We start from the raw sequence: 21,007 nt of genomic DNA, 5'->3' as shown, positions 1-21,007 counted from the left end.
CAACGATACACAAAATTCACGGTTCGGTTCGATACTTTGGTGTCACCGTTCGATATTTTGTCGATACAAAAAAAAAGTTCATGCCTTTTCAATTTGTCATTTATTAAAATTATAAATATATATTTTATCTCAAAAGTACAGTTTTTAAATTTAATGTTGCTGAAACAACAAAAAAAAAATCTGATTGAGAAATCACTCATCTTTGGAAAAGAGTTTATTACAGAGAAATGGCTCTTTCCAAAATAAAAGCTATACTATACGCTTCTTCTGGGCTATATTCAACAGCATATTAAACAGATCTGGTCCCCATAAGGAGAATCATGTGCTAACGCGGCCAAACGGCTGTCTAAATGACTCGGGTAAAGTTTGTAGCATGCGTGCTTGTTGTTTTTGTCTGCTTCCACTTGTCTTTGCACTAGGATGATGTCGGTGTAAATGTGCAGTGATACTCGTTGTGTTCCCACTAGTGCTGTCAGCGTTAATCTCGTTAAAATGACATTAATGCCATAACACGGCAAATCTCCGTTAACAAGTTACCGCGGATCGCCCCGTGCTTGGGGCTGGACGGTGTCAACACGTTAACAAGCTAACTGCGCTAACGCACTAGTTCCCACAAATTGAGCATTGCGTGACACATCCGACATACTGTTTTACTTTTGTCCATCAGGGTCATACTTCACATGAAAACCAAGATAGTTCCAAACGCCAGATCTGAATGAGAGTGGGGGAGGTTCAATTTCGGGTAGCATTGAGGCAGTTGCCATGTTGCAACAAGCTTAGCTTCTGTCTTGCTAGCTTGCGCTGCGCTCAGTGGATCTGCACTCGACAGTGCAGCCTAGGCAGAGTAGTCGAACGCAGATCCACTGAGCACTCAACAAAGACTGCATCGTCAGAAGAAAAGTTGATAAAATAAATAAAAAATGTTGTATTGTTCGATACATATGCGTACCGAACCGAAAGCACTGTATCGAACGGTTCAATATCAATACGAGTATTGTTGTACTCCTAATATGTGTGTGTGTGTGTGTGTGTGTGTGTGTGTGTGGTATATCCATATAATCTGTTCTTAAATACTCCATAGAAACGGCACATGCTGTTGGGTGGGAGGCATTATCTAACACCTCTCAACCCCCTTCCTATACATCCAGTCTTTCACCACTACTCCTGTTCTGACCAGGCTCACTGATTATTTAGACTTCCTGCTGGGTCCACTTTAGTATTCTATGCTAGCCTTGCAGTTTCTGACTCAGACACAACAATGTTTCCTTGAAATGGTTAGTACTTATAGGTGATCTGTGCCCATCTTCATCTTGAAGATGTAACCTTGCATTCGTACATTTGAATACTTACTTTTCAAGAATTTGCATGTTGTCAGATTACTGCCCTCCCATCCCACATAATGTGGTCTTCTGTGCCAGTGACCACGCTTTCCTCCTTAGACCAGACTATTGGCTGGAGAGGATCAATGCTGGCTGCGACTCAGGGAGGAGATTTCTCCCCTCTGATGGAGTCAGTCGATAGGTAATTTCTCCCGAGACGTGTGGCGGCTGTTACAGTATTGAGCTGCTAAAACCCTCGGGCTCGACCCCTCTGGATGGACTTGGTCGCTAAATATTGATAGACCTCACACATTAATGTAGACTCATGCAGTCACACACACAACCACAATAAGACACTAACACAGTCTGGACTTGTTCTTAAAGAAGCTTTAGTACATAGGTGTCAAACTCTGGCCCGCGGGCCAAATTTGGCCTGCAGCCTAATTACATTTGGCCCGCGAAGCCTTACCAAATTACTATTAGAGCTGGCCTACTGGTATTATACAGCTAATATATATATCGTTTAGTATTAAGCTTTGCTTGTTCCATATTCAGTTTTTCAGCAAAACTTGTTTGAGTCCATAAGAAGAGATTCATTCTCATATCTGGAGGAAGATTTTGTTTTTCAATAAATATTAGTGTTAGCCCGCGACTTTGTTCCAGTTTTGAATTTTGGCCCACTGTGTATTTGAGTTTGACACCACTGCTTTAGTACATGGGAAGCCACACTTGTAAAATCTATTTAGTTCCCTAACATCAACTTGTGCCGTTCAGATCCCTGGTTATGGTTTGTGGAAACCTTTTTTGTGTTGGGATATTTACAGTGCTGAGATGGCTGATTACAGGACTCTTAGGTCTAAGGCACATATTGAGAACAATAGTTCTTTAAAGTCAGCAACTGATCCACTCTAATTGTACTCTATAGTAGAGATGGACCGATCCGATATTACGTATCGTTATCGGTCTGATACTGACGTAAATTACTGGATCGGATATCGGAGGGAAATAAAAAAATGTAATCCGATCCATTAAATATCAAAAAAGCACATCAAAAAACTTGCGACATGGCGTAACTCGGCTCATAACCGTAGCACGTCGGAGCAGTGTGCTCATGTGATAGAGCGGCTGTGTGTATTTGTAGCCTGAAATCTGGCATTTCATCTCCAAGGAAGTTCTCTCAGAGAGAAGTAAAACAAGTGTGTAAGTTCATCTCTGAATGTTTGTAAAGCATTCCTGCATTAAGCTTAACAACCGATATATGGAGCGTCTGCCTCTTCTCTCTCCCTCTGCTGTGCTGCTACTTCAATCGTCAAACTGATCAATGATCAGCTGATCGGCTTTTCTGTCGCGAGTCCGTCTCTTTGTTTGTTTATCGCCCACTTCGCGCCAGAAAGAGGAAGCCAGCGGCTGAACAACAGCAGCACGTTTAAGCTTGATAAGCTATTGTTAGAATTGATTTAATATCACTTTCTACACCAGGATCTTTTTCTACGTAGCAAAGTTCAGCCAGGGGGGCCGATAGGGCATGAACAGGGAAAAGGGGGCACAGAAACATACTTTTCTTTCTTATTCTCATTTAAAATGTGTTGCTTTTAATAAATAATTATCCGAATCTTACACCCAAAGTTTTAATCTGATGTAAAATGTACAGAAGTCCATTACTGTATATAGTAACTATTAAGTCTAATATACCCCAGTAAGCTATAGTACTTTTTCCTTTGGGAAAATGGTAAATGGCCTGTATTTATAAAGCGCTTTAAAGGACCCCAACTCTTGAGCCACGATCGCCCCATCTAAAAAATGAAGCCAGTGTGGAAGCGCCAGAACTCCAGTTCCTCTGACAGCCATCTGAGGCAGGTTTGAACACGGAGTCAGTCCCCACAGACTCCAATGTTTAAATGCCGAGCTTACCAGCAATGTAAAGCATTTTTACAGTCTGGTGTGAGACACATATTTTGTACTCTTTAGATTGGTTCCTCTGTTGAGGGTACGAGCTTTTAAATAGTTTTCATGTCTCACCTTGGAGTTATCAGGTGTGCCGACACAGCCGGCTGTGCCCCCTGCAGGGTTTCAACTCTGCTAATTTAAGTCACTTCACTGGATCGTGCTCTCGTGTCTGTAGTTAAGCAGTCTATCAGACAAACAATATTTCCTGGAAGCTTGTCCTTTAGTTTTGATGAATATATTCTAGTAATCAGTCTGTTATGTCCCACTGATTGACCATGTGTCACTTTTGGCTTCAAAAAACCAACATGTTGCAGTCAAACCACTAGTGTTGGTGCTTAAAGATGTGGAGTCCGAAAGCAATTGGGTGATGTCATGGTGGCTGTGTCCATCTTTTAAATACAGACTTTTATATAGAGAGCCTGTGATCTGCCTTTCACTTTCCCACCAGTTTCAGACTAAAGTGAAATCAGTTCCACCATTTAAAAAAAACAAAACAATGTTTCTGTTAGCAGACTGGAGGAGCACAGATGGGGTCAGCAGTACACTACTGTTGACTTCTGTAACATGTGGTAGTGATTTGAACTGAGATGTGTGTTACAACCAGTCATTGAAGTTTTACTTTGAGTGTCTGGATGACGCACAGGTATTTTTTTTTTCTTCATTTAAAGATCCTAAAGAAAAAATGACCAAATAAGTCAGCAGGAATACTCCAGAAGGGGTTTTTTAATCATAGTAAGTGTGGGAAGCTACACAAGTCCATTTGGAAGTAGAAGCTGAACCCACCCACCAAAAAGTCATCATGATGGTATAACACAGTATTCAATCTCACATAGAGACTGTAATTGAAAAGAGGAATCTAGTTGATATACACTTTCTTGTCTTGATAAGTTTCCATCCTGTTTGGCCAAACAAAATAACCCACTGACAGATGACACAGTGTAAGAATTAGTATCTGTTCTTCAGCCTTTTTGATTGATTTCTACTGTGTTAGCTTTAACCTCAAAATTTAAGAGTACTTGTGTCCAACCTCGGCTATGCTACAGGAAAAAAAACCCAACTATTTGATTGAACGACAAACAGCAATATTTTCTAACTACGGACTTACGTGCTTCTACTTTTTCATTGTCTTCTTTAAATTGTCTTTATAGAATTATGCTAGCAGTACTGCACCATCACCATCATCTCATTTTTCTTCCTCTACAGCGGCATCTAGACGTGGTGACCTCCAAATTTTGGGTTTCTGTCTCCTTCACTGGTTATGTGGGTCTCTGCCTTGGGACGACGTCCTCAAAAATCCAACTCAGGTCCAGGAGGCAAAGACCAGGTAGGGAGTAACTGAGACTGACCGTGTATCCGGGTACTCTCTACAGAAGGATGGAAGATTTTAAACATCTTTTTTTCTGGATTAGTCTCTTTATTGCCATGAAAAGCTGTTGACTGACGTTGCAGATTTCTGTAGTGAAATTAAATTATAATAATTGCATTGCAGCATCTGTTGCTCTAACAGTACAACATATAATACCACACACACACACAGTCTGATACTGGAATTTCACTTATTAACATAACTATAAATCGTTACTACCTTTCTTCCTGTTTCTGCCTTAAAGAAGCATGTGCTGCATAGCATAGGTGTAGTCTGTTTTAATGATGTCCACCCAGACATCACCCAGTCCACCTGTCTGGTTTAAGGAGTGGTAAAATTATATCAAAGCTTTGAGTCTGTTTCGCTTACAGGACACTGCTTGAGCGCATTTCATTAAACAGGATACGTTTTCTTGTCTGTTGTTGAAGTTATACCTGAGGGCAGATTTTACTGTGCGCTTTTAGAGTTATGGAGCTCTCATTCATTTTGATTGGAACTTGGATTCATGCTAGGGTGGCTGCCAAGTCTCCTCTGCTTCAGTACTGTGCAAAAGTCTTGAGCCACCCAGAATTTCCTTATCTCTGGGTGAGCTTTCTATAAGACAAGACTTTCTTGTAATTTTTAATGAGGTCTTCAGCAATAGTTCTCCAGGTTTTTATGGTCTTTTAAAGTTTCCATTAATTCTTTTTAAATTTAATTAAAAAGAAACAAAGACTACAAGTGCAAATAAGAGTGTAATGACTTAACAGCTCTCTGATATGAGGCTAGATATATATGGAATGTACTCCACAGCAGTGTTGCATACATAATCTACTCCTAATAATTATGTTGAGTGTGTGCAGTTGATGTCAGAGTGAGAAAAACTAATGTTGTGTGCTTTAGCTTCATTTCAACTCGTTCTTCTGCTCTGCCCGAGTCCATCTCTCAGATCTTTTCTGTTCTCACCTCTTCTGTTTTCACTTCTTCTCTCAGACTGATGGATAATCTGCCACATTCAGTCCAGCAGCTGTCAGTGAGCGGAGTCAGCACAGGTAAGCCAAGGCCAAAGGGCATCTTCAGGTTAGCGAACTTGTTCTCCACTTCTCAGGTTAACGAGAGAATTTGAAAGTAAAACTACAAGCCTTTGGAGGGGAAGAGAAAAATCTTCTTTTGGGCTCTGGGTTTACTGAGAGTCTCTGTTAATAAGAATACAAGATTAGACAGAGCAGCACTTCTTCCATCCATCCATCCATTCGCTTCCGCTTCTCCTTTTCAGGGTCGCGGGGGGCGCTGGAGCCTATCCCAGCTGTCATAGGGCAAGAGGCGGGGTACACCCTGGACAGGTCGCCAGTCTGTCGCAGGGCTAACACACAGGGACAGACAACCATTTGCACTCACATTCATTCACACATTCACACCTAGTGGCAATTTGGATTTTCCAATTAACCTATCCCCACAAGCTGCATGTCTTTGGACTGTGGGAGGAAGCCGGAGTACCCGGAGGGAACCCACGCAAACACGGGGAGAACATGCAAACTCCACACAGAAAGACCCGGCCTGATGGTGGAATTGAACTCAGGACCTTCTTGCTGTGCGGCAACAGTGCTAACCACCGTGCCTATTTTTTTAAAATCAGTACGTGTTAATGTAGAAACAACATATCTAAGATGACGACTTTTCTAGTCATTAGAATGATGTCATTACTTATATTTTCTCTACAAATGGACTATTTCAAAGATTTTTTACTTATAGAGATATACTGAAGGCAAGTTCAGGTCTAATGCACAGTGTGGGTGACTTTTACGCACTGTGTAGGCAAATTGTGTGGCTAACTGCTTGACTTTATACTCCTGACTTCAAAGATTAAGCAGCATGGCCAAATATTTACAGTATGGTGTTGTGACCTTAGATTCCCATCGTAAATTAAGATTCCAGTACGTTAATAATGCAAAGAGTGCAAAATCCTTTGCTAGCTGGGTGAAAATGATGACGCGTGACACATAAACTTGGTGTAGCTGTGTGGTTATTTGCTGAGCTCAATGAAGAGGCTAAACTTAGTTTGGCTTAAAAATGCCTGAAGTGAAGACAATCTTTAAACTGGATTATAAGAAGAGACGAGGCTGTGACAGTCCAGGCTACATGAAAATGTCCCACCCAGAATAAAACACTCTCTCCTTTTCTCTCACCTGAAGCTCCAGAATAACTTCGTAGCAATTAAACAGCTGTCCCATTGACATGCCTTTCAAAGTTAGTCGTGTTTTATCTCTCCTCTTTATAAGGAGAGGTCACACCTGTGCTATGGCTCGGTGTGTGATGTATGGTTGGGACTAGATTCTCCTCTGCTGACAAAGCCCGGCTGCCCGCCACAGATAAGAGCTGGGGTATGCATCAACCCTGTGTGTGTGTGTGTGTGACACCGTGCTACTGCAGTATGTGCCAGACATGTCACCTGGCCAGTGTGTGATGCATCAGGACTGACTGAGTATGACACTTCCACACATGCAGGTCCTTAGCCACGTGCTCGCTTGATCTCCTCTGCGGAGAGATACCACCACACACATAGACACACACACTCAAAAATATACAGGGTGCTTCATTTTCTGAAGATCCACACTTTCTGGAATAGTAACTTTGTAAAAATCAAACCAGATTTAATCAAATCACTATCAGTATCACTTAACATATCTGATTCTTGATGTCCACTCTGCTCCTGTCTTCAGATGAGGTGGCCAAATTCCTCCTTTATGTGAACAAACTGGGCTACCAAGAGAAGCCCGATTACCAGTATCTTAAAAACCTGTGGGGCAGTGCTGTCAGGGGAGGACTTGATTTGTCCAAGCCACAGGGAGCTGCAGGGGAATCGCCCACCAAAAATCCTCGAGCCAAGGAAAAGGTGAGGACTCAAAACCTGTGAGATGGTGTGGAAAAAATTTGGCACCATTGACATCTTTTCCTTTATGCACTGAAATCCTGTGAACCCACCTTCAGTAGGTATTTGGCTTCTTACTGAAATGTTGGCTCAGTTAGACATCTGTCTATAGCAGCTCACTTTCTCAGCGGGTGTGGTCACTTCACAGGCACAGGCGTATTCCAAGATGACAACGCCAGGATTCGTCAGGCAGATTATGAAAGTATGATTCACCACCACAGACTGCTGGCTTTAACCCCAGTGGGAATCTTTGTGATGTGATGGTCTGATTACTCTCACCATTGACTGGCCCTCCTTAAAATGTTTCTCGTGCATTGGAGAATAACCACTATGACACAGAAGCTGAGAATACACCAAAAACATTAGATCTAAGACTGGTGATAATTGACAGAATTTTACCATTCAGTCAACATTCAACTACTTAAGTGTTTGGCCACAAAGATCCTCATTTCCCCAGCTCAGTCTCTTAACCCTGAGTGCTAAATTGTGACAGCAGTGAAAGGGAGGGCTAACCTGCCCCAACGAGCATGTGAACTAGAGGTGGTCAGGTCTGAAGCTGGAGGGCTGCGATTCTGCCTCAATTTATCAGAATAACTTCTTGACCCCCCCTACTATCAATGGCCCAATTTGAAGGAGTTGATGACACACACTACAGAGCACAGGGTGTCTCCAATTATGCTCCTGATTTCCTCTCCTCTCCTTGTGTCATTTAATTTCCATGCTAAAGTGCTGGCCAGTTTGATCCCTAGTTAAACAGAAGTGGCCATTTACAGGCGGTTTAGTGAGGAGAGTAAATGTCAGCTGAGATAAAGGCCACTGAATGGGTATGTTCACACAATCATTTGCCACTAGTGTTGGATAAATATGGAATTATTTTATGGAGGTTTATAGTTTTGTAGTGAGGCAAAGTTTTATTTAAGGAAGACAGTTCAAAGATGGGCTTATGGGGTAAAGAGATTTCACGTGACATTAAAAGACATAGGAGCAAAGCATGCACAGCTGTAGATCAGGAGTTCAGAGGAAATGGCCTTTAGACTGAGACTTCACACAGAATCTGGACTCAGCAGCAACTTTTGTAGTGATAATGTTGGTGCTGGCATCAGGCAGCAAATATTATCAGTTCTGCCTATGTGTAACATGAAAAATGTGACTGTGTATTCTCCTGGATATTGGTATTGAGTTTGAGTATTTTATTTTGGACTTGACAACAGTAACAGTCCAGTAAAAGAAACAAACTGAGAGTCAGTAGCTGAGATGAGGAAGTGGACAGTGAAAGCCTTACCTTCATCTGAGACAAACTGCTGATGCTTGTCTAGCTTCAGCTAATGCTGTTAGCTCTCCTGCTAGCAGGTGACACACGGTGAAGTAAACGCAGAAGACTGAACTAAATTGCACTGTATAGCTTCGTACACTGAAGATGGCAGGATCTCATATCTGACCCAATCTATCCTCCAGCTGCGTTGCATTAACGGAGGAGAAATAAGCTCGCAGATAATGTTGTGACTGAAATGAGGTCAGTTAGAAAGCAGTTGTGTCGGCCTCACATCGGCCATCATGGAGATGATAAAACTGCTTTTTGTTTCCGTCAGCAGAAAGCAGAAGGAGCGAGCGGAGTCTCTAGAGCCAAAGCTGCACCTCTACAGGACCATGATGAAGTCCATGAAGGCGCAAAGTCCAAAGCAGTGCCAGCTGGCTACATCAGAGGACCACCCATCAATAAACCTCTGTCAGAACAGGTAAGGCCCCAAACACCTTAACTGTCACCCTTTATGCAACAGTATGCTGAGACAACATAACCCGAGTCCCATTTTAACATCTCTTGTAAATACAAAAATAACTTTGAAACTAGATTTGAAATACACTGGAATATTAAATCAGAAGGGTTCAGAAGCTTGTGTAACAGTTTACTGTGTGACATTTCTGCTTCCTGCTAAAGTGTCTAAAAGAAAGATCAGAGACTACAGCTGAAGCCGGAGTTAACCTAATGATGAGGTCAGCTTTGATGTTGCACCTCTGTGTGTACAAGATGACATGAACACCACAAGGCATCCAAACTCACAGTAAATTACTGTCCAGCATTTTTCAGCCTTTGTGCTACTTTTAAGACCTTTGCACACAAAACACACTGCATTTAAAAAAAAAAATCTGAAAAATGAAGTTACAAACTTTTCGTGTACTATATTCAAGGTGAAACACTGGAAGATTTACACAAAATGGATCAAAACTTAGTATTTTTAGACAGAATGACATTCAAATATCTGTCACAGGCACTTTGTTAAAACAGAGTGATCAGCAGGAGACGTACGATGTGTAATATTGCAGGTCATGCATAAAAGCAGTTGGTTTCTCAGTCAGGAGCTGCAGAACTGTGTTGTATATTTCTGTGTTAAAAGTAATACGTGGGTAAACTGTTTTCACTCAGCAGGTTATAATTTGGTTTCTTTGAAGTGATCTCCCACACAGACAAGAGCCTGAATCTAAAACCTCACGCTGCTGTGGACACAGTCATCAGGCACAGATTTTACACACCTCAAAGAACCAATATGGGTTTAAGTAGACGCCAACATTAGAACATTCTTACTGCTTTACCTGCTGTCAGACAAGCCATTACACTCCACCAGCCTCCACTGACAAAAACAGTCATTTTACCTCATAAAACAGGAGCTGTTCACTGCTGCCTCGATTGGTTGGTTAGTGGATTTTGTCCCCTATGGATTCCACTATAAGCACGTTATGAAGATGAAGAATAATTTGGCTAGTGTTTTTGTTTTATTATGAATCTGGACAGGCAGGGGTTACCCACAGCTAAAAATCAGTGGTGGAACAGTGCAGACAACACAGCACCCTGGGTTCTTGTGCGTTTGCCATTAGATGTTGTACTTTGATGTGTTCATCCCTCTACCTGTAATGCACCTGAGAGCTGTGGCTGTTTAAAATACTAAATTTCACCGTCAAATAAATGATCAAGTTCCTGATTGGTCAAACTGCCTTTTATTTGTTTGAACATAGAAGGAAGAAGTTCTCCCTGCTGTCAGAAGGTCCCCGAGGCAAAGGCCTGTGTGCAGTTATGAAGACATTGACAGTGAGGAAGAGGAAGAAAGGCCCAAACCCATTGCTGCACGTGATCTCAGAAGTCCTCCAGTAAAGCCCAGAGCTCAACCCAAACAGGTGTGAGGCCACAGCTTGGGCAGTTTGAACCTGTTTTACACTAAAGGCTACAAAGCAACTATTTACACCTGACTAAATCTTTACGATGTGCTGTAGACTCTTCAGTTAGGTTGTTCCTCCAGATTTCTAAAGGTTACAAAGAAAAAGCAGAATTGAAAGTTGACACCTAAATGCTTCAAAGTGCACACACTTGAATTACCTTCTTTAACAGAAACGTAACCCCACAAGGACAAGCAGCAAAACAGATGACGCGCCCCTGATCTCAGCGAGAATGGAGCGCCGAGTCTTCCCACAAAGGAGAAAAGAAGAGCGAGCAAACCGTGACATGGACAGGCAAACACACACACACCAGAGAGCGGTGTACAGCCATCCAAAGTACTGGGATAGCCAGCTCTACTACAGAGATGCTTTGGGTAAATGGGAAGAGTCTGTTCCCAAAAACTCAAGTCCTGAAGCCGGTCCCCAATGGAGTGAATGGCTGACGTCCTGGTTCCTCTTTCTGGGCGCCTTTCTTTTACTGCTTGCTGTTGTCAGAGTTTGCCAAAGTACATTGAAGCCCCTTTGAGGAGCTAATGGATCTACGAGTTTTAACAGCTCCTTTCAAAGCTCCTTCCCAAAGTGGAGATGGAGCAGCCGGGAACACAAAGCCTCTCATCAGGACTTCTGGGCTGCCATTTTCACAGTGATGGGCTGAAATAGAAGGACAAGCCTCAGTTTATTCTGCCTATTAGATGTTCTGTAAAGGTAAACATGCGATGAAAGATTTCTTTATGATAAAAAGATGAAGGGGGCTCTCGTTTCTGACTGCAACTCACACACTCGAATAAAACCGTCTTTGACTTTGAATCGGTGGCGAGCTGCATTCACAGACACGCAGTATCACACGCTTACTCCTTTATCAGACGAGGAGTAGCTTCAGTCAAAGTGTATGAATGCAGCACATTGTTGAAAGCGCAGTGGCAGAAGAAAAGGCTACAGGATGTATAGAGGCATGCTAATTAATAAGCTGAATGTCTATTGAGGGCTTTCTGAAGGCAGCTGTCAGTCACACTGTGAGGCACGCACATACCTTACTGCAGTAAGGACACTCTCCAAAAACAATGTTGAAGCTCTGCCTGCTGGAGTGCAGCGCTCGCAGCCACTGAAGGCAAAAGAGAAAAGATCAAATCATTACCTTGAATCTGATGTGTGGCTCATAACAGCACTTTCAATATACACTCTGTACAGCTATGTTTAAGATTATCCAGCACCCTTGAAGCATTGAAGGGCTCTTTTTTTTAAGTCGATTAGAGTCCTGCGATTTGTTTCTGAGCTTCAACGATATCTGGCCGTGCAGCATGTCACCGAGGACAGAGTCCAAACAGAGTCATCTGTGCTCATTTCCTGTGTGTCGCAAGGCTGCGCTAGTCCAGTTCTACCTTTGATCATATCTGACGGTCACTCACCTTGAGCAGCCCACCTGTTGAAACACTAAAACACTGATGGCTAATGAACACAAATCGTTTGTGCCTGATTAAATTAAATGCTGTTTAGAAACACTGTTTACAATATGTATGACCTCAAAGGGGAATCTGTATTCATGTGCATGTTTACTGTACCTGCAGCTCACTGAAGGCAACAGGATAAGGCTTTGTATTATGACTGAGTGAAAATGGCAACTGTAATGCGCAAAACTTTGTTCATTTAAGCAAATAAATGAAATAGATGTTTATAACCGTGTCCACTACTCAGGAGGAACCCTTACAGTGTTTGAGGAGGGAGCACTGTAAACTCAAGTCAATAAATGGAGAATTGTGTCCCAGAGGCATGCTGGTGGTCCTGAGGGACTTGAGAAGAAGTGGGATTTTTTTTAATTATTATAACCAGATCAGTTTTTTGGTTATGTTGTAGCTTTGAAGTAGTCCGGGGTAAATCTTAAACTTTCTGAGATTATAATATGGGTGATGTGACAGTCTAGTTGTTGGGCACATGTCATATGAACCCATACATCCTAAGCAGTGAGTTCATGCTCAGTTTTTTACCCACATACAGCCACACATGCTTTTTCAAAAAGTCATAATTATACAGTGTGGTGGTTTCCACGCTCATCTAACAAACAAACAAATCCTTTTGCATCAGGAAGATCATCAGGTCCAACCTACTTGCTGTGGTGAGCCTTTGAATAGGGAAACAACCCAAAGTAGCTTCCATGAATATATCCATTGCTCAAAGAAAGAAAGAAAAAAAAAAAGACTTGATAATTTTGGTTTCCACTGACCGCTGTTGTCATTTTATTCTTGAGAAATCACATACTGTATGACAGCAAAGATTATTCAACTTGAATATTTCTATATCAAGATATGTCAGCTATATATAAAAAACATTTCCGTAATAAGTCATATCACTGTGGCTTGACATCTGGGCTGTTGTCATGTCAGACATCTTTATTAGAGTGTTTTTTAATCAATAAAACAGTTTTTTTAATATCTTGCTGCTTTTTGTATAAGTTCATACTCAAGTAAAAAAACACAAACACTAAAGCTATTCTGTTATACCTGTATGCAAAAAATACACTGCACTCAAAATATTTTATAGTTCAGCAATACTGATCAGTCTAAAAAACTTAAACCTGCACCATCCTCCCTATTCTGGTATTTTAAAGAGTAAGCAACCTAACTAGTGGGGTTCTAAAACTCCCAGCAAAAAAAAATAAAAAATAGGGAACCACCCCTCACGCTCCACCTCATGATGCTTAATCGACGTAATCAACCTTAATTTGATGCAGTGTGAAAAAAAATGCACAGAAATCAATTATTTTTCAAGAGTAATTAAATACATACAACATCTTTCTTCAACAGAATTGCAGACTGCACAGATGGTACCTTCCCAAAGGAAAAGTACTATAGCTTACTAGGGTATATTAGACTTAATAGTTACTATATACAGTAATGGACTTCTATACATTTTACATCAGATTAAAACTTTGGGTGTAAGATTCAGATAATTATTTATTAAAAGCAACACATTTTAAATGAGAATAAGAAAGAAAAGTATGTCTTTGTGCCCCCTTTTCCCTGTTAATGCCCTATCGGCCCCCTGGCTAAACTTTGCTAGATCCGCCCCTGCACAGTTACCAGCCGTCAGCTGTAGAAAAGGATCCTGGTGTAGAAAGTGATATTAAATAAATTCTAACAACAGATTATCAAGCTTAAACGTGCTGCTGTTGTTCAGCCGCTGGTTTCCTCTTTCTGGCGCGAAGTGGGCGATGAACAAACAAAGAGATGGACTCGCGTCAGAAAAGCCGATCAGCTGATCATTGATCAGTTTGATGATTGAAATAGCAGCAGGAGAGGGCGAGGCAGTCGCTCCATATATCTGTTGTTAAGCTTAACGTGGGAATGCTTGCTCCGACGTGCTACGGTAGTGAGCCGAGTTATGCCATGTCGCAAGTTTTTTGAGGTGCTTTTTTGATATTTAATGGATCGGATTAAATTTTTTTATTTCCCTCCAATATCCGATCCAGTAATTTACGTCAGTATCAGACAGATACGTAATATCGGATCGGTCCATCTGTAATCTTTATATACATAGTCTATATTCTCCTTAAAAAAATTTTCTGTTTAACTTCCAGGACATTGATCTGGTCATCTGAGTAGCAGAGGGCAGACAGGGCTGTAGAAGGCCCTTAACTCATCAGCAGGACTGGTATCTGCTTGCATGCCACAAATACAGAAACAGACTTCATGAGGGTCATCTTACAGCTGACGTCCTCCAGTGGGCCCTGTGCCCCGGTGGAGCCCAATTCTGGTATTCTTTGACATTTGCATTTGCCATAGAATACCAGAATCGGCAGTTGCACCATTAGTGTGGACCTGCTACAAAATGGACTACCTTGCTGTATTAATTTTTTGTTCACTGTGATTTTCAGGATGCCTCCGAATTCAGCCTTCTGTAGGTTAATAATTTGCATTTCCATCAAATGATATTGCATCCTTTTGTTCCTAAAACATAACACATGTATACGTATCCACTGAAGTCCGACGTGTTTCAAAAGCTTTCGGTTTTGTGTTGCCTACAACATTATTGAATCCTTCATATTAACTTGCATCAAACGTGTCAAATAGTTCATACACACATATTTCATTGAGACTTACTGAGTTAATATCCAGTTTTAATGTAAGGCCAATGATGAGCCATTATATGCAGCTTTGCATTTTTTTCCCTCTCATCTGTTATAAAAAGCTGATGTGAACACATCTGTCTGATCTCATTGTTCAATCTAAAAATGGAAGAAACCCTGCTGTAAACCTCAAATTGTGTGTGTGTGTGTGTGTGTGTGTGTGTTCATACCTCATAGAGACAAGTCTGGTGGAAGGGCTGCCCACAGCGAGGGTCATTACACACCTGATCAGGGATGGCAGCTTCAAGTCGATATGAATAGCAGATGCCACACTCAAGGTTGAAACTCTACACGGACAGAGAGCAGTGAATGTGCATGTGCAGCATGCTTGTTGGCACAAACTGTCCTCACACACACTAAAGCACACACACTCCACACGTCACCCCGTAACTCCTTTCTCCCTGCTCATCGTTGCATTTTGGTGTAATGAGTAACTCCTGTTTTCTTTGGGGTTTTTTCCTGCAGCTATCCATTAAAAGAGACGATGTCAGAGGAAAGAAAGAAAACAAACAAAAATCAACATCTGGTCAACTCAACTTTTTTGCACTCCTCTGAATGTTAATGAAGCGGAGGCATTAATCACCGCGGCGACAGCGGATAAACACGACACCCTTTCAACCCATCCGGAGAGAGGGGAGGGGAGAAAAACGAGGGCTTTTAAAAAAAAATAAAAAAAAAGAGAGAGACAAATGGTTTTTCGTGATTAAAGCGGTTTGATAGTGCAGAGAATTCTGCCATCTTTGTTATTCTAATGATCTTATCTGTAAACAACCCAATTAAAGGAGAATCGGAGCCCACCTCTAAGAAAAACAAAACACACAAAGAAAAATGCGGAAAGAAACGGGAAAATAAGCAGCAGTGTATGTCCGCCCCCTTAGAACTCTGAGCTCAAACAGGAGAATGTATGCAGAGATGTAAACACACACACACACACACACACACACACACACACACACACACACACACACACAGATGAAGGGACACGTTTGAAATGGAAAATGGGGCAACTATGTGACATACAGATTTTTCGTGGGTGGCAGGTGATGGGAATTCGATCTCCAAAACATCCCGGAGGTTGTGCAAGACGCTGGAGTCCGGGTTCCTGCCAGCAGACCACAGACAGCTCCTTCACACACTAATTAACCACATGCAAATGAGCCTGCAAAGACACTGGGGGATGATTAGGAGACTTTCACTACTGCTATATAAAATGTAAGAAAAAAAAATAGCAGGAACATTTGAGCTGCCTCAGACTGTACAGTGGTGGAGGGGAATTTACTGAGATGTGTGTCATGCAGGGAGGCAAATGTTAAAACCTGGGGTGAAATTTAAATCTGTACCCAGCTTCATTTGGAAATGACTTTTTTCCCTTCTTCCCCTGAGTGTTAATCAAATGGTTCTCTGCTCTCTGTGCAGGGATCCACTTAGACACTGATAATGCTCCTGGATGTAAAGATAAAAAGAATTGGAGTTTGAATGGCAGATATGCTCACAAATAATAAAGAAAAGACCAAAACCAACTATTAAAACACGGATGACACTTTGTTATGGACACGGTGGAAAAGCTGCAAACACCACAGATGAGTTGTTCTTGTGTTTTACCCTTTCGTAGTACACATGCTTGTATAAAACATGGGCACATGGTGACAGTGGGAAGAAAAAACTCCCTTTTAGCAAGAAGAACTGGGGGGAGCGAGACAGGACAAAAATGTTGGCAAAACGAAGTAGGTGGGTCCTGAGATAACCTTTTCTCAGCTTTGAGGTGACTGAAGTGACTGCCAGTGACAGCACAGGATACCGGGGACCGACATGACCTGGTAGGAAATCAGGAACCAGAGCCTGGAAGGTGGGAAAAGTGGTCGGTCCATTGAGGCAGTAGTGAAAGACACCTTATGGGCAATTTTCTCATCTGGGAGTTTCACAGAATGCAGTTTTGTCACATATTCACGCTGGAACACCTACTCCATGGTGTCTGCAGCTGTGTGTCTACTTCCACAACAGACAAGAGGGCCTAAGTTCAAATACATAATCTAATATTTTTGTAGACGAGGCCTCAGGCCTGTGTGCTGTTTGGTGAAGGGCAGGTACCATTCAGGGAGTTCCTCTGAGCTTTTAATCTAAAAACAGCTCACTGCTCTGAGAGTGGCTCAAAATGCTCTCTGTGCAGGTCAAAGATAATGAGCCAAAGGATGCTAAATCTAAGAAAGATAGATAGATGGTGCAGACGTGGACGAGAATGCTCTGCAGGTTCAGAATGTGCTCTTCATTCACAGCGGTTTTTGATAGGAACCACAACACTTGCTTATTATTTATAGTTAAATAATAAGTAAGTGTTGTGCAAGTATTGATGGGTTTGCTTTTTTCCATTTGATTTGTTGACAGTAATGCAAAAATCATATCTGTGATGTACTATGACATCCACCATATTCTTCAGAAAGTGTGTGACATTCAGAGCTCAATTTCTGCTCGAAGAGATTCTGCTGAATTAGCATGTGAAAGCTCAGTGACTGAGAAAACCTTACCACAAGTGCATGTTAGCGTTTAGCTTATTCCTCAGCGGAGTCACCACTGAAACAAAACACAAGAAATCATGTGGAATTGGATGGAAATCAGAATACTAATAACAGCCTTAAATTAGATCTGCAGTCACATTTCAAGCAGCTTCAGACACACTATCACTGTATATAAGGCCTTGGAAAATTAGACTTCCTTTAAAAAAAAAAAAAAAAAAAGCACTCTGCATATCCTCAAACAACATCTCTTATTGGACAAAGGCCCAGATCAGCACAGACAGCGGCGTCACCGCTGTTAGATATGAACCATGGTTGCTTGTGCCGTTCCACAGGGGAGCTTTGTCTCCGTGCAGCGCTCATCACTCTCGCTGTTTGTTATTCCTACATGCAAAAAGCAATATTTCTATGCGACCCCCTGTATTTGAGGGTCGCTGCCTGCCTCCCGTCTTGGTGGCTGAAGTGTGCGTGTGTTTAATATCTTTTGAGTTGCATTGCTAGGCAACAGGCTAGGAGTCGCGTGACCTTGGGTTTACAGAAACAATGGCCGACAATTGACGGGGACTTAAATAGAAAGCTGGAGCCCGAGCTCGCCTGCTGACTGGCTCCGGTGTTGCTGCGCTGGGAATGAAGATGTGCCACTCTGGAAGCAGATCCTCTGACACAACAACGCACAACAGTCAACACAACCAGAGATGTGTGGAGAGCAAAAAAAAGTGCTATTTTCTTTCACAGCTCGTAGCTTCTCACCGATCTGATCTGAATAACGACAGAATTTAGACTTTATTGCCTCATCTGATCCTCAGCTGCTACGTTATTGTGTGAAGACAGGCAGGATGCACAGGCCTCAGGAAGATCTCATTTATGAAACTACTACTTTGTTTTTTAATTGAACTCATTTAAGTTAAAGTCCAAGAAGCAATGCTTGAACGTGGGCGTCTTAGTGACTGTCACATGCATGTCACCTGATAACTGTGTATTTCCCATGCTGTATCATTGTCAGTTAGTTTTGGGGTTATAATACTGCAGATGAGCTCTTGCGCTGCCTGCAAACACACTTTGACTCCCAGGTCATACCCACCATGCTCTGCTCCTAGCAGGCAGCATTCTGGCAGCATCTTTGGGTGTCCGGGATCCACCTCTACTTTGATGGAGACGTTGTTTCCTGCACACATACACACAGATCCACTTATAAAGACCAGTGGGTAGTTAGGTGGTTGTAATATTTGGCTGTATTATGGTCTGTGAAGCTGCATCAAGATCTGCTGATGTGTGGAGCAGTACCAATGGCGATCCGCCTCGTGGTGTCTGAGCGACATGGTTTTTCCGGTTCCAGAATCCAGGTCTTGCTATCAATCTCATCCAGAACATCCCAGAACTCTGACAGGGACTCCAAAACCAGCAGGAACTGGCTGTGGAGCTGCTCCAGAGTGCTCTAATAAACCAGACCAGAAGAATCATACTGCTGTAAGAGCAGTTAGTTTGATACAACTAGCTTCTATTATCACAGGTCCCAGTCTGACCTGCTAACTATGAGCACTCCTTACTGCTTACATTTGATTATTAGCAACCAGGTGCTGATAATCAAATGCACTTAGGAAGTATGAGCACTGTAGAAGCAGAGGTTTTTGACAGTTTGCAGGTCTGAAGCATCCAGGTCATCCCAGCAAATTTACAAATGCTGAGTAATAAAAAAAAAAACAACAAAAACCTGAAAAACAGCATTTGGACATTCATCTATCGCAGAGACGTAGAGTCAAATGTGAGCCCATCTGAGACCAAGGTAGAGATGTGTGACTGTAATGCAGAGCCCCATGTTTGGCAAAAACCTAACACAGCACGCAAGCACAGGCAGGAGGGGGGATGATTTGGGTATTCTAGATAAGTATTCTAGAGTCAAATGTGAGGCCATCTGTCAGGCTGCTAAAGCTCGTGTCAAGAAACATGACAATGATCCCAAGCACAGCAGCACATTTACAACAGAATGGCTGAAGAGAAAAGAAAAGAATCACGATGTTGCAACGGCCCAGTCAAAGTCCACAGATGTCGTGGTGGGACCTTAAGAGATCTGTGTATAAGTGAATGTCTGCAAACCTCAATGAGCTGAAGCAATGCTATGAAGAGGAGCAGGTCAACATTCCTCAACAATGATGTGAGACACTGACTCTGCCTTAGAAAATGATTTCTTTAGGTTATTGCTGCTAAAGTGGCTCTACAAGCTAATGGTGGAGTGGAGTTTTTCACATGGCTGGAGCACGGCTCGTGCATCATTCCTGTCCTAGTTTTTTCTATCTTTATCATATCTGTAAGATTATAATGATTTATTAGTGAGCTTGAGATATATTAGTGGGGGTAAATAGGAACTAGCTGCCATTTCTAATACATGTTCAAAATAAAAATGAGTGGGACCGAGCTTAAATCAATCTCAGAAAAAAACATTTAAAATCTCCTAGGCAGTTCCAACAATTTTACAATATTCAGTTAAGATATAACTAGTTTAAGTATTCTGGTTATGTCTGTAAGCAGGTACCTGTAAACAGTTAACACAGAGTTCTTATTGGACAAATTGTTTGGTTTTCAAAGTCAGTGACACAGGGCAGGTTTTTAATATGCCATTTCAAAAGGTTAATAATTCCATATAATGTTTTTAATGCCAAAGCAAATGCACAGAAGACATTTGCTGCCATGTTTCATTTGAAAATTAAAGTGAACTCAAAGTGTAGACAGCAAATGGACAGTGAGTGAAGACTGTATAAACTTGAGGTGCACACACATGGTTACACACACAGAAGAGAAAGGGAGGCTGATAGAGGTGTGGGAGAGCAATACAGATGGAATGAGAAGGAAAAAATTAGAGGAAAAAATGAACCAAAAATTATGGGTCATTGTGCCAGCACAGTGCACACAATTAAGCATCGTCCAGGTGCCGAGAGCCTCAGCAATTACAGCCCAATTAATGCCAGTGGTATGATTACGGTTACAGCTCAGGATAACTGCGCTAGACCCAGTTCAGAAGGAGGAAAAAAAGAAAAAAAAAGGAAGAAGAGCTGGTAATTGAATTCCTGCTGCATCTGAGAAGAGAACACGCGTAAGAGTGGCAAACTGTAGGAAAGTATAAAAGAGAGTGAGTCTGAGCTGAGATTTGCTCTTTGGCCATCTCAATCAGTCCTCTTTATCTATTTATGACTGACCTCAATTTGACTCCTAAAAGCAGCCAGGTTGAAATTATTCACTTCTCTTTACTTGGATGCTGTTAAATTTTACTGTCTTTAACCCCCTTTTTACAATTTCTTTTATTTGTTCACTATTGTAATTTCTTTCACTCTGTAATTTCATAGAATTGCAAAAGGATCCCGTCAACGTGACATTTTACTGAGAATGGATGTGAGCATGTTGCCAGCATGAACATTTTCTTCTATGGAACAATGGACAAATTATTATTATTCTTATTATTATTTTAAATCGCTCATTATATGTAACGTTATTTACATGTGATCTTCAGATTTTACAACTTCATAGATAAACGAAAGGAGTATGACCTCTCACAGACGAGGCAAGCAAGTAAGATTGACTGTCCATCTAGAACAGGGGTGTCAAACTCAAATACACAGTGGGCCAAAATTCAAAACT

At 41.7% G+C, this 21,007-nt stretch overlaps 2 protein-coding genes across 6 annotated transcripts in view; one reads left to right on the top strand and one right to left on the bottom strand.

Annotated features, from left to right (window-relative positions):
- Positions 1-11,752, top strand: part of vrk2 (VRK serine/threonine kinase 2) — a 28,449-nt gene extending 16,697 nt beyond the window's left edge. For 4 of the 5 annotated variants that reach the window (XM_005745852.1, XM_005745853.2, XM_005745855.1 and 1 more), the window contains exons 10-15: positions 4,470-4,590; positions 5,605-5,663; positions 7,332-7,504; positions 9,130-9,276; positions 10,550-10,708; positions 10,920-11,752. In XM_005745852.1, the coding sequence (XP_005745909.1) occupies positions 4,470-4,590; positions 5,605-5,663; positions 7,332-7,504; positions 9,130-9,276; positions 10,550-10,708; positions 10,920-11,273 (1,013 nt within the window). In that variant the 3' untranslated portion in view covers positions 11,274-11,752. The remainder of the gene's footprint in view (positions 1-4,469; positions 4,591-5,604; positions 5,664-7,331; positions 7,505-9,129; positions 9,277-10,549; positions 10,709-10,919) is intronic. The other variant, XM_005745856.1, reaches the window with a different exon arrangement.
- Positions 11,332-21,007, bottom strand: part of fancl (FA complementation group L) — a 31,499-nt gene continuing 21,823 nt past the window's right edge. The window contains exons 8-14 of the mRNA XM_005745857.2: positions 18,662-18,812; positions 18,459-18,542; positions 17,390-17,435; positions 15,888-15,969; positions 15,038-15,154; positions 11,778-11,849; positions 11,332-11,398 (exon numbers count right to left, since the gene is read on the bottom strand). Coding sequence (XP_005745914.1) covers positions 11,363-11,398; positions 11,778-11,849; positions 15,038-15,154; positions 15,888-15,969; positions 17,390-17,435; positions 18,459-18,542; positions 18,662-18,812 — 588 coding nt within the window. The 3' untranslated portion in view covers positions 11,332-11,362. The remainder of the gene's footprint in view (positions 11,399-11,777; positions 11,850-15,037; positions 15,155-15,887; positions 15,970-17,389; positions 17,436-18,458; positions 18,543-18,661; positions 18,813-21,007) is intronic.

The sequence above is a fragment of the Pundamilia nyererei genome, unplaced genomic scaffold (assembly GCF_000239375.1).
Source record: "Pundamilia nyererei isolate P.nyererei 1_Seehausen unplaced genomic scaffold, PunNye1.0 scaffold00168, whole genome shotgun sequence".
Lineage (NCBI taxonomy): Eukaryota > Metazoa > Chordata > Actinopteri > Cichliformes > Cichlidae > Pundamilia > Pundamilia nyererei.
The sequence above is the reverse complement of the archived record's forward strand: the minus strand, read 5'-3'. Positions and strand labels throughout refer to the sequence as shown.